At 41.8% G+C, this 14,016-nt stretch overlaps 1 protein-coding gene across 2 annotated transcripts in view; it reads right to left on the bottom strand.

Moving 5' to 3' along the window:
- Window positions 1-14,016, bottom strand: part of UTP4 (UTP4 small subunit processome component) — a 32,878-nt gene that overhangs the window by 1,367 nt on the left and 17,495 nt on the right. For both annotated transcript variants that reach the window (XM_032611856.1, XM_032611857.1), the window contains exons 7-15: window positions 11,701-11,872; window positions 11,498-11,589; window positions 9,808-9,904; window positions 8,964-9,028; window positions 7,470-7,592; window positions 6,917-7,073; window positions 4,920-5,026; window positions 3,798-3,893; window positions 1,308-1,493 (exon numbers count right to left, since the gene is read on the bottom strand). In XM_032611856.1, the coding sequence (XP_032467747.1) occupies window positions 1,308-1,493; window positions 3,798-3,893; window positions 4,920-5,026; window positions 6,917-7,073; window positions 7,470-7,592; window positions 8,964-9,028; window positions 9,808-9,904; window positions 11,498-11,589; window positions 11,701-11,872 (1,095 nt within the window). The remainder of the gene's footprint in view (window positions 1-1,307; window positions 1,494-3,797; window positions 3,894-4,919; window positions 5,027-6,916; window positions 7,074-7,469; window positions 7,593-8,963; window positions 9,029-9,807; window positions 9,905-11,497; window positions 11,590-11,700; window positions 11,873-14,016) is intronic.

Raw genomic sequence — 14,016 nt, 5'->3', positions numbered from 1 at the left:
CTGTACTCTACTGTGGGGGTATGTGGCAAAGAGGGCTTGGTACTCTACGCCAGCAAGATTGAAGGGCCCAGCCGGGGCTTCTAGCCAGTCTCGTCAGTAACACTTTGTGAGACACAAACAAACTGGCATGTGTAGGAGCTCAGCCCATGAAGGCTCTGCTTTCTAGACTCTCCCCCAACCAGGTCATAGACCGGCCAAGTGGCTGAAATTCTCCGCAGGCAAAACTGCAACACAAACCACCCCCACAGATGTCACTGACACCTCGAGAGATGGCCTCTAGCCAAGCAAGTGATATTTTAATTTTATCTCTGACTTCCTTGGGAAATAGCTCTGCCCCACATGAGGAAGTGATGGACTTATCACCAATGCCTGGGGAAAAATATGGGCTGATCTAGGCTGAGTTATAAAGAGGCAAATGAATGGGAGGGGCCCTTCCTTTATCACTCATCTCACAGAAGGCACTTGTCAGCCAGCTCTGCTTCCCACACCCAGAGGACACAGGGCCCACGAGATGAGTTCCAGTGACACATCACCATGCACACCTCCTTTAGAGCCATCTGCTGCTTTCCCCGTGTTCCTCCTACGCCCACCTTCACAGATACACCAAAACACTGTACTGGCTGTAATCTAAGCCCAAAGTGCATTATAGGCATGGCCATAGCTCACACTGCTCCTAGGAAAGGAAGTGTCTGTCCAGAAAAAAACACGAAATTTGGGGTGAATCAAAACTGCAGCTGGCAGAGGCTAGATTCTATAACGGAAAAGAATGCTCACATCCCACCTAAATCACAGCCATGAAGAATGGAATTTTCCTAACTGGTCATTTTTCAAAACACTAAGACCAACCCCTCAAGCCTGCAGATAGTGTTTCAGTATATTCAGCCAAGGGGCACAAGTGGTCAAAACCCCAGCCTGTATCTCCTTTAATGAAATCATGTCAGTCATCCCAGGGTGCAAAGGTGGAAGTGATTTAGCCAAACCAATGGTATTCCCTGATTATGGTCACTTTCCGAATACGGACCTAATCTCTTTCCTATTTAAGTTTATGTGCTGAGAGACAAAGCAGAGAAATAGTCAAATCAGCAAAAACCAATACACAAGGGGCTGCTCCTTCCCTGGGAGCCTCATGAGACTGGGTAGGAAAATGAGGAAATCTGCAAAACAAAAGCTCCTCTCCTCCAAAGAATGTACTAGCAACCTTTATTCTGATTCTCCTTCCTCTAATTTATTGTCCTCTTTTGCTTTTAGAATGGAAAGATTCCTAATAGAACCAGGGACAGCACAGGTGGTAGTGGTGAAGAACTCACCAACGACTTGTCGATGATGCAGAACATGTACGCATCATGGAGAAGGATGTGCATTGGTCTCTTGGGATGAAAACTGATATGTGTGATGGGAGTATCCCTTTGGAGCCAAAGATGATGAAACCCCTGCTTCTGGATGGTCCGGCTCCATTGTGTATACTGTTTGTCTGGAATGCTGTACTCAAATACCTGAGGAAGGATATGACACAGAGCAAGTGCAGGCAGGTACCCAGAAAGACCAAAGAAGGGTCAGCCTGAACCAGAAAATATCTATACAAACCTTGGCTGTATCATATTCAGCAATATGCATTTTCACTACTTTTTTTTTAAATAAAAAAATTTTAAGGTAAGTTACACAACAATAAACAATTCAAACAGCACAGAAAGGTTTATAGTGGAAAACCACCTGCAATCGTAATATCTCTTTTCCCCAAGACAAAAGCAGCCTGTTTCTTGTTTGTATCTTTTCAGAGATATTTTATGCATACAGTACACACTATTCCGTATGTTGCATTTTTCATTAGCATTATACCATGGAGACTGACCCATATCAATGTATACACACATCACTCATGCCCCTTTTGAAGAACATGTAATAATCTACTCACTTCTTGGATGTACCAGGATTTATTTACCTAGTCTGCTTAATGAGCATTTAGGTATTTGCAATCTTTGGCTACTACACATAAAGTTATAATGATTATCTCTGAATCAATGTCTTTTTGCACAACTAAAAGCATATACCTATGGGAAGAACTTCTAGAATTGGAACTTCTGAATCAAAGATTATGTGGATTTAAGTTTTTTTTAGATATCTTCAAAATGTCCTCTAAAGCAGTATACTAATTTATGCAATATATGAAGTGCTGTTTCCCTAGCCGCACTGTGTATTATTAACTCAATCTCTGTTAATTAAACAGGTACCAAAAAATTTCCCGCTAGTTTTAATGACAGAAGAACTTAAATGAGAGATTTCATTTTCTGGATATAACGTGTATGTGTGTGCATGTGTGAGTGTAAAAACTGCTAATCAAAGTAGCAAGCATCATCTGCCTAGTGGTCTATTTAAATGTGCTTCTTGGATCATATTTAATCTTTCCAATAGCTCGGTGAGGAAGGTATTATCAAGCCCATTTTACAGATGAGGATATATAAGTATTGACCAGTTCATACATAATATGTTCTATAGCTCAGATATTTTAAAGATCTTCTTACAATTATATTCTCCTTACAACTTGGTATGGAAAAGTGGCAGACAAAGAACTAATTTTGCCCATTGTATATTCTTGCCTCCTTTGTTGAAGATTAACCAATCATAGGTGTATAGGTTTATTTCTGGGCTCTCTAGTCTGTTCCATTGATCCACATGTCTGTTTTTGTGCCAATACCATGCTGTTTTGATTACTGTAGCTTTGTAGTATTGCCTGAAGTCTGGGAGGGTTATGCCTCCTGCTTTGTTCTTTTTCCTCAGGCTTGCTTTGGCAATTCTGGGTCTTTTATTTTTTTTAATTTTTATTTATTTTTTAAAAATAAATTTATTTATTTTATTTATTGTTGGCTGTGTTGGGTCTTCGCTGTTGCGCATGGGCTTTCTCTAGTTGTGGCAAGCGGGGGCTACTCTTTGTTGCAGTGCGTGGGCTTCTCATTGCGGGGGCTTCTCATTGTGGAGCATGGGCTCTAGACGAGTGGGCTTCAGTAGTTGTGGCACGCGGGCTCAGTAGTTATGGTGCATGGGCTTAGTTGCTCTGCGCCATGTGGGATCTTCCCAGACCAGGGATCAAACCCATGTCCCCTGCACTGGCAGGCGGATTCTCAACCACTGCACCACCAGGGAAACCCCAATTCTGGGTCTTTTATGATTCCATATAAATTTTAGGATTATTCGTTCTAGTTCTGTGAAAAATGTCACAGGTAATTTGATAGGGATCGCATTAAATCTATAGATTGCTTTGGGTAGTATGGCCATTTTAACAATATTAATTCTCCCAATTCAAGAGCAGGGGATAGCTTTCCATTTCTTTGAATCATCTGCAATTTCCTTTATTAATGTCTTATAGTTCTCAGCATATAAGCCTTGGTGAGTCATATTCCTAAGTACTTTATTTTTTTGATGCGATTTTAAAGGGGATAGTTGGTTTACATTCCCTTTCTGATTATTTCATTGTTCTCCCATATCCACTCTAACACCTGAGTCCATCTCATCCTAGCCTAAAAACAATCAGTAAAACGAGCCCTTGAAAATTCTTCCTCCTTCTCATACCTTTTTATTCTAGAATCTCAGTGTTTCACCGTTCCATTGTGACCCACCCATCAAGCCAATGGATGTTACTGGCCTATGATCAGGCCATACATGGAAGCTTTACTGCACATAAGAGAAAACTACCTTTATATTGTCCAGTACTGTCAAAGAAAAGCTCCTCCAAAATTGTCGTTATCTCAGCTTCCAAGTTACTATCCATTTGGAGGGGATTAGAAAGCACTGGGATCTCTTACCTGCTGGTCAGAATGAGCAATGACAAGGTTGTTGGTATTGGGGGCGATGGCCAGAGCAGTCACAGGGAAATTGTAAGCAGGCACTGTGCAGTGAAGCTGGGAATAAATAACAGAAACAGAAAACTAAAATAGGATTCCTTCCCTCAGGAAAGACTGGATGGTCTAGGTCGGTAGTTTTAAAATAATGCTCTTTGGAATTCAAAAAGTTCTATTCTATGGAAGTTCCGTAAATGTCAGGCATTTCCCCAAACAATAAACTTTAACGGCATTTTTTTAAAAATGCAAGTTTAACTGTCAACAAAACTAACAGCATTCACAGAGAACCTCAGAAAAAAGCTTTCCCTGCTGTCTCTACATTTGTATGAATTGCTCATAAACATGTCATTGAACAGGGAATCTACAGCTCTACACTGGATTTAAAAGAAATAAATGCCTAGGCATGGAAATTTATGTTCAGTCACAAGGCATGTGCACTAGTACACAGGAACACCTTCAAATGCCAGGCAAGGCTCAAAGAGCAGTACATGCTTTTGCCACAGTGCAGTAAAGATTAAGTCATGCAGTAACAGGCAAACCCATTAAATGCTGCAGTTTGATATCGTTCTCTAAACTTTTAATGCTTATTGTAAGTTTTTTGTAGTTCTTATCTGACTTTTAGTTGACGGTGACAACTTGTAAGGGAACATTAGCGATTCAATCTGTGAATGGCAATATCATCACTGATTAGTGAAAAATGTTTTCCTGCTATTACTAGTTCTGTTTAATTTAAAAATACCTTGAGATTACAAGGCAAACTATTAAAGGAAATTGTTACTATCTGCGTCTATTCATCTGGGTAAATCAGAATTTTCCTCCTCAAAATACAGAAATAATCTGGATGTAAATTCATTACTCATAAATCCTTAATTTCAAATTTCTGTGCATGAGTGGTTTCACTGTTCCCACTGACTGATTTTAATGTTAGATTATAGCTTTTGGGTTCCAAACAAGTGAAACAGGAAAAATTTTTGGTTAAAAAGGAGTCCAGCAATTTTCCGGGTCATATCAATGTGCCCTAGCCTTAAGTCTTATAACTGCAGAGCTAACTTCCTCCTGTTTTCTGCTACTAAACCTCATGCGCACCTTTAGTTGTTTCACGTTGTACACATGGACTCCAGCACTGGTACCTGATGCAGCTAGCCAATTTCCATCTGGACTGACTGCCAAAAGACACATGGACTCCACTGTCCCTGTAAGGACAAAACCATAGTTAAGGCTCTGAATTCAGTGTCCACAGTCAGCCAGCCCTGCCCTAAAAATGATGGCGAAAGCCAGTAAGAGCCCTGGTTTTAAATTACTCATAGGACAATTTCTAGATAGTTTTGCAGATAAGTTCTAGATGCTACTCTGTCTACTATTTTAAATTAGCCATCCTTCATGGAAAGAGGAGCCAGAGAGATAAACCAGAAAGCAGCACTTGCTCAGAACTACCATGAGAACAGAGAATCAGGGTAAGAGCTACCACCAAAATCTATACCTTAATTGTTTCAAACTCCTTTCCTATCAGGTGTTTTTTAAACAAAGTTACAAACAGCAAATAGGCTTGAGGCTTATCTTTTTTTTTTTTGGTCTGTGTTGGGTCTTCGTTGCTGTGCACGGGCTTTCTCTAGTTGTGGCGAGCAGGGGCTACTCTTCCTTGCGGTACGTGGGCTTCTCACTGCGGTGGCTTCTCTTGTTGCGGAGCACGGGCTCTAGGTGAGCGGGCTTCAGTAGTTATGGCTTGCAGGCTCTAGAGTGCAAGCTCAGTAGTTGTAGCACACTGGCTTAGTTGCTCCGCGACACGTGGGATCTTCCTGGACAAGGGATCGAACCTGTGTCCTCTGCATTGGCAGGCGGATTCTTAACCACTGCACCACCAGGGAAGTCCCGAGGCATACCTTTATTTACTAGCTGTATATTTAGCACTAAGGGAGCATGGGCACGTATGAGCCATCTTTGTCATTAAAGAATTTTAAACCAATCTGGCATCATGAAGACCCATGTGGGATAAAAATCAGACAGTGATGCTATATGCCAAAGTTAAGTGCTGCATGTAACAACCCCAAACAATGAAAAAGCTTTATAACTAGACATAAACCAGATGCTAAAGGATGAGCGAGGTGGGTAGAAAAGGATGGAGAACAGTGTGACCTAAGTGACAAGGACAGGAATACACAGGTTTGAGGGCTACGAAGAAACCAGCCTGACTAGAAGGGGAAGTGAGATGAGATAGGAGGAAGAAATAAAGTTATATACATAATGCAGAGCCAATTTTAAAGGAGTGCTAAATGCAAGGTAAAGAATCTAAGTTTTATAATAAAACCATATACAGGTACTCAATAAATACTCTCAGTTTACTTCATGTGACTCCTAATTTGTATGTTTCTTTTCCTGTTTGCTTCTGGGGCAGCTTATGAACAGTGAGAGTTTAAGTTGATTTTAAAAAGTTGATTTTCCAGGCTGATGAAGTCTAACAGTGAAGTCACTACAAGCCAGAAAAAGGGAGAAGGAAAAAGGCCCGTGGGAAGTATCGGGTACTAAGTCCTTAGTAGTTAACTCACCAGTTGTTATCTATACACAGTCACTCATTCATGCATACTCATGTTCTCAAAACATATGGAAAAGTGGTCATAAGCATTAGGACAGGTAATGAAACTGTATGTATAAGCTCATCATTATAAAAACAAACAACCAAAAAGATTAACATTTCCATAAAATACCTACATAACCAGCACCTACTGTAAATATATAAAATAATAATGGTAGTTATTTCTGGGTGTCAGGATTACAGATGATTTTAACTTTCTTCTTGCTCTGCTAACAAAACTCCAAGAAGGGTGATGAAACTTCTCTGGCCCCAAATAAGGAATCAAAAACCCAGTGAGAAAAGAGTAGGTGTGAGCAAGACTTCAGATTTCATCGAGCATTTTCACTTGCCAGGTATCTCCTTCTACTTTAAATCGCAAACATGTGAGTGAATGTGTAATTTTTGCAGGGCAGAGAAGATCATTAGTGCACCCCCAACAATTGAGGTTTAAATGGAAAAAAAAGGAACATCGAGACTGATAACTCTCTTCCATGGCCAATTACCAACTTTTCACCTGACTGAGGCTGAAAAGTATGCAGGTGCTTGAAGCTTCCCTCCAGCAGCCGAATGACATGCACAGACCCTTGATTTGATGCCACAAAGAGCTTCGTTGAATCCTCAGAAAACAAAATCTGAAGGGCAGAGCGAAGGAACGCTGGCATTTTGGAAACCTTGGGGGAACCAGTAACAAAAAAATCAGACAGACAGAGAGAAGTTAGACCCAGAGCCCATCAAAAATAATCACAGTTAGGCTTAAATCATATGAATGCTTCCTGTCTCCAAAGAAGCCAAGCAACCAAGGGCCTGGAACACAGACGTGCCTACTGTAACCTATCCAGCCCCCTTGTCATCTCCTCAAAAGCCCAACCTTTACTGCCACTTTCTGGCATTTCCCTATCCTCCAAAAACATAATTTTAAATGGCAATAAGAGACTGTTTTATAACAGGTTTCTCAAAATAGCTTTTTATGGAACAAGGATTCATATCCAGGACGTTTCCACTTCACACAAAAATCACCCACTTATAAGGTTTCTTCTTATTCAACCAGACTTGGGGTTATCACTTACCCTTTGGAGGTTTATGTTGTCATGTTCATAATTCAAACGATAGAGAAAAAACCGAGAAGCTGTAGAATAGGCTATCCAACTTCCACATGGGGAGATACAGCTGCAGATAATGTTCTCAGGACCCTGGTAACATTAGGAAGCAGGATAAATAGTCAAGTAAAACTTCATACAAGGTTCACTATAGCATGAATCCTCAAGCTACTGCCACTCTGAATGTATCCACAAATACCGACACATAATCCTGACACTCATATGCTATGTGTCACTATGATTATTTCAAAGGTAGAACATCTAAGTGGTGTGGCTTTGATTTCCAAAACCCAGAACAGAGGTCTCTGAATACTGTATCTCAGCCCTTCGCATATTTCATGGGTAGCTTCATAATAAACCCTAACTTTAGAAACCTGAGCAGGGAGGCATTTAACGCAGTGAAGCTTTGGAGGCTCAGTGACTTGGGGACTGATTTTCTGTTTTGGTCAATGACAACCTGCTTTAAAGACCTGTAAGAAATATTAAGTGAAAAAATTTGCGTAACACCGCAAAAGTTTAGTGTAACATTTATGTAATTCAAAAAACTCAAAAAACATCTGAGTGTATGTAAGTATGTATGTATACACACATACATATTCTCACACACAGAAAAAGATCTAGAAAGGTATACAGCTAATCAATTAACAGTAATTATTGCAGGAGAGGGGACTAGTATTAAAGAGCTGGGCAAGGGTATAAATTATCAATATTGCTTGAATTCTTCATAGTGAGACTGTATTCACAAATTATTTGTGCAATTAAAATAAAGATTTTTAAAAAGGAAGACAAAGCTGTTTGTATAGTATAGTCCCATTATTGGAGAAAGAAAGGATGTATACACATGCACACACGGGTGAAAATTTTTTCTGGAAGAATATATAAGAAACCACTGGCGGGCTTCCCTGGTGGCGCAGTGGTTGAGAGTCCGCCTGCCGATGCAGGGGACCCAGGTTCATGACCCGGTCAGGGAGGATCCCACATAGCCGCGGAGCGGCTGGGCCCGCGAGCCATGGCCGCTGGGCCTGCACGTCCGGAGCCTGTGCTCTGCAACGGGAGAGGCCACGACAGTGAGAGGCCCGCGTACTGCAAAAAAAAGAAAAAAAAAAAAAAAAAAAAAAAAAAAAGAAACCACTGGCAGTGATCACCTCTGGGGGGGTGGGGGTAAGAAAGAGGTTCATTTTTCATTGCATCCTCTTTTGCATTATTTGAATTTTTAAAAACTATGCATGTTATTTTCATAATAATACCAAAAGAAGAAAAACGAATTTCTTGTATTCATTCATCCAATAAATTCGGAATGCCTGACTTACAAGCATAGGAAACCCAGCTCTTTTGACATAGTACTTCATTCAAATAATTTTAGATTTGAAACAGTTTATGATGTCAACTAAGAAACCCTCAAAATTCAGAATGAGAAAAATGTTCTGGATTTCAGAGTCTGAACACACAGTTAAATTTCTTTACCTTTGTCTTGAGGTGAAGTAAGTGATCTGCATTTTTAGAGAGTGGAAGGGTATCCCCATTCTTTCCTGGAACAAGAAATATCCCTGACATTTTTCTTCCCAAAGAAAGGTTATTCATACATTTTTTCTACTAAAAAGCCATTCCTGGGTAGAAAGAAATCTCTACCACTGGGAAATCAAAAAAATGTCTGACGTAGTAAGCTTACAGTTTTCTGGGGGTATGTATACGAAGAGGAAAGCAGCAAGCACTTTCTTAGCTTCTACTTGGGTACCCTGCATACGGCCTAGGGCACACCCCTATTTCTCTGAAGCTGCTCCCCACAGCCTGGCATGCAGGCGGATGAAAGTGAAGTTTGTGTGGCCTCGACTTCAACTTCATTTGTTCATTTTGGAGCCTAAAGCAAAAGCCTCTAACCTACTGTAAAACAACAGGACCCAAACAGGTATGTCATACTTAAGGCCATGAGGCTGTCACCCTGGTAAGATCTGCACAACCTTCTTTTTCATGCAGGCCCGTCACGACCCCACATTAAAACTTGTCATTTTTCAACAGCCTGTTTTGATCCCAGTCTAGCCAGGGAGAACTTTGATTCCACTACCCTCAGCACCACTATATCCTGCAGTGCACCATACTGAACCGAAAACTTTTCACTGATGATTCAGTGTCCTGCTAACAATTTTAACACTCTGAGGAACTCCTCTGCTCTATCTAGTGGGTGGGAAACCATAAGTTCAAAAGGACACAGACAAACCTACTTCCATTTTTCCACAAGCAGAATTTCAACTGCCATTTCTGGCTTCTATCTCCAGTTTTCTTATTGGAAAAAAACTTTCTCCCATCTTACCTGTTGCAACTGTGGATCCCAGTCGCCAAAGTTCCAAGTGATGAGCAAACTGGAAGAGGAGAAGCTGCTTCTTTTTTGCACAGGAAACGAGACGTCGCTGTATCCAAGAATCAAAAAGACATAAACAAGCCGGAGTCATCTATTGCCTCAGTACTGGATACAGCAGCAACACCTCAGAACATTTTTTACCATTAAAATCCATTTACTTGATAAATATTTCCTAAGTACTACCATTCGCCAGGCACTGTCCTAGGATCTAAAAACATAGTGGTAAATAAAAACCTAGCTACTGCTCTCAAGCTTACAGTTTAAAGGGTTGACATAAAATTAAACAGGCAATTACATTAAGTGTGCAAAGAATTTTAACATGGCTAAGCACAGTATGTAATGAAAAAAAGTAGAAAGGCCTCATGACAGTAAAGACAGGAGGCCAGATGAGGCTCACTGGTAAAGAGTACTCAGGCAAAGAAGGTAGGGCAGGACGTTCCAAGCAGAGGGATGGCACGGGAAATAGCTCAAAGGGAAGAGAGAATGAGAGGGAATAAAAAGGAGTCTTTCAGAACTGCCAGACTGAGTGCAGATGGGGGTGGGGGTAATGTAAGTGCGTGAGAACAGAGGTGAGGGAAGAAGCTGTCTTCTCCGGATCAAGACAGGTTTCATAAGCCATGCTAAGGAATTAGGTCTTTACGCTGAGGACAACAACGACCAACAAAGGCATTTAAGCATGGAGGGATGAACAAAGTTGCTTTTTGAACGGATCAATGGAGAACAGGCCGGAATGACACAAATCTAAATAAAAGGAGATTGTTAACAAACTACTGTAAAGAAATCCAGAGGAGAAAAGTCACTGACCCAAACTAGGTTAATGGCAGTGTAGACAAAGAGAAATGGCTAGATTCAAGAGAGAACGAGGAGGTAGACTCAGTAAGGTTTACTGGTTGAATGGAATGTAGAAGTACGTAGTGGGAAGAAGAGTTTCTAGCCTGGAAAGATGACTGATTTACCTAGAAAGGAACACTGGAAGCCTGGATTCTCCTGCTCCCACCCAGAATAATAAAAAGTCCAGCCTTGGGCTTCCCTGGTGGTACAGTGGTTGAGAATCCGCCTGCCAATGCAGGGGACACGGGTTCGAGCCCTGGTCCAGGAGGATCCCACATGCTGCGGAGCAACTAAGCCCATGTGCCACAACTACTGGGCCTGCGCTCTAGAGCCCATGAGCCACAACTACTGAGCCCGCGTGCCACAACTACTGAAGCCCGTGCACCGGGAGCCCATGCTCTGCGACAAGAGAAGCCACCACGATGAGAAGCCCGCGCACCGCAACAAAGAGTAGCCCCTGCTCGCCACAACTAGAGAAAGCCCGTGCGCAGCAACGAAGACCCAATGCAGCCAAAAATAAATAAAATAAACTTATTTAAAAAAATTAAAAACAAACAAAATCCCCATAAACCGCACCTACTAGGAAAAGGGAATGATTTCCCCAGAAACTGAACTAGGAATGCTGCTGTAAATCTCTTGGCCCCTGTAAACCTCTTTGCCAGAAGCTTGCCTTAGAAAGAGAAGGAAGAAAGAAGAAGAAGGTAACTACAGAAGGCCAACAGATCTGCCAAAGAAGAGTGAGCTGTGCTGTCTTATGGGACAGGCAGACCGGGAGATGAGGGCGTGGTGGGCATTAGAGGATGATACTTACATGGGGAAAAGTGATTTTTCGGAGAGCAGCATCATAATTCTTTACCTCCACCTTCTCCATGAGAGGACGAATGACTAAGTGGGTGTCTGTGCCTGCAGCGGGAGGGAGAGGAGAAAGAATATCGGAATTAGAAAAAGTCCCACATGAAAATAACCACAGCTGGGCAGAGTAATGAAGCACTCCCGGCCAAGACTGAAACCCACCTCCAGATATCAGTGCTATGGGGCTGTGGGCCACGGCTCGCACGTCGTGAGTGTGATGCTGAAATGGCTTTGTCCGCACCCACTGCTTCTCACTGCTGTTGGAAGTCACAGAGACCAGCTGAAAATGGAACACTGTCCCCTCGGCTGTGCCCACCACGAAACTGTCTTCTTGCTGAGAAAGTAAATCATTAGGGAGGTACATTTGAGCAAAACAGGGCCCAGTTTTTAAAATATTCACCGAGGTTTTCTGTCTGGGCAGCTTAGGGGGAAAACCTATGCCCAGAATTGAAGGGAGGTTGCAGGGGTCTTTTTCCTCCAGAAGCTAACAATTCCATCAGGGCAGCAAGTTCGCGCATAGGTAACAAAGCGCCCCCTACTGACAAAATTAACAGTAAGTACTTCAAACTGTTAGCGTGCTTTCATATAATGCAAACCCGACCTCATTAGAATAGCAACAATATTGGGGAAAAGGGAGGGGTCGCAAATCTGGCAGTCAAAAGACTGAAGCTTAGAAAACCCTAAAATTCACTGTCCTCTTTTTAGAGATGAAGAGAGGGTGGGCTGAGGAGGGGAAGTGGCCTGATCAATATCACAAAGATGCAGGTTCCCTGGTCCCCAGTTTAAGGCTCTCTCTTGTCAGCATGTTGAGCACGAGGATTTCTGTCAGTTTTAAAAGGTCTTACTGTGTCTACAACTACTTTTTAAAATTCCTCTATAATCTCAAAACCATTTTCATTTTAACTCATTTTTAAAAATGCACATAACTTTGAGTAAGAAAACAAAACAGGAGGCTTGATAGGGTACTGAGAAAAATCAGAAACCTGGATCAGTAGTTAACCAATCAAACGGTGTAAAGAGTAGGTGAGAAGTCAAGAAAAGTGAGATGTCTGCACACATGTGAGCATGTAGCTGCCATCAACTACACACTGACTGTGCTAGGAACGTTGTATGTCATATCATCTCTAATCCTTCAACAACCTGCAAGGTTAAGTATCATCTGTCCTATCAGGAGAAACTATAAAAGACTGAAATGAGCATAACAAGTACTGATGTCCTTGGCTGGTGAGCCCTCTGATTGTCCTAGAGCTACTTTACAACTCCATAAATTGTAAAAAAACTGAGAGTGATGCAAAAGATTCTCTTGCATAGAGATGCAAAAGAATTGTGCTCGGTAGAATGCAGCTGATGATTGTCCTGTGGACACTGAGTCCTGCAACAATTTGTAAATCATTTCAGCATTCCTGATGGCCTTACATAACTGTGTTCTTTGATTTCTCCCTTAGAACTGCTTGTAACTTACTGGTTCCCTCATTAGTTAATGAGTTACAGAAAATCTCTGACATACTTCCATTTCATGTTTGGATGAGTTATGATTTTACCCTTTTCCCCCCCCAATCATCATTTAATAGCCCTTTACACAGATAAGGAAACTGGAACTTCAAAAGTTTACCTGTCTGTTAGTTTACAGACGTGTATCTGCCGCCAAAGCCTTTGCTCCGGGCACAGGCCTCTCCCTCACCTCCTCTAAGGGTACTATTTGAAAACCATTAGCCTAAGGCAAAAGTGGAAATACTGAGCCGCTTAGGAATTCACTCGCTCTCTCCATCACCTCCACTAAACAGTTCAAGTGGCTGTTTGCTCAAAGTACTACCTACAGAGAAGAACTGGGAAGGGAGGCCTCTCATTCCACATTCTCTTTCCCTGAGGTGGAATCATAAAAGAACTGAAAAGCAAACAAAAGAAAAGGGCTCTCTTGGGGTGCAACAGGAATGAAGCAAGGGAAAAACAGACCTGGGGGGGGTGCGCAAGTGCATGCACGCGCGCACACACACGCGCACACACATGTGCACACACACACTAACTTAATCAAAGAGTGACTGCTTCACAGAGAACACAAAATCTCAGGACTGACCCCTAAATGAAGGCAAATGTTCCCTACAACTCCCTGCAGGAATCAGTACTTGCCTACCTGATGGAGGTGAAAGGCTTCCAAGAAGATCAAAGGACTGGGTGTTTGCCACAATTCACTCTTTAGTCAATGAGAAACCACTGAAAAGAAATCTAAATATAACCATCTGTTCTGGCAAGAGAGTATGGAGAAAAGCCTTGAAATTAGGACTGGTGTCAAAAGAGATATGAAAATGGCAATAGCACACTCGCTGTGCCAGACACTCTGCTTAGTACTTTACAAGCACAACCCATTTAATCTTTCCTCAGACGCCACGCAGCATGTATTACTAACCTCCTTGTTCTCACAGAGGAAGAAACTGAGACTTAAAAAGAAGCACCTTACCCAAGGAAGACACGTAACTATTA

This window comes from Phocoena sinus, chromosome 19 (genome assembly GCF_008692025.1).
Source record: "Phocoena sinus isolate mPhoSin1 chromosome 19, mPhoSin1.pri, whole genome shotgun sequence".
NCBI classification, from domain to species: domain Eukaryota; kingdom Metazoa; phylum Chordata; class Mammalia; order Artiodactyla; family Phocoenidae; genus Phocoena; species Phocoena sinus.
Note: the sequence above shows the minus strand (reverse complement) of the source record. Positions and strands in the feature narration are given on the sequence as shown.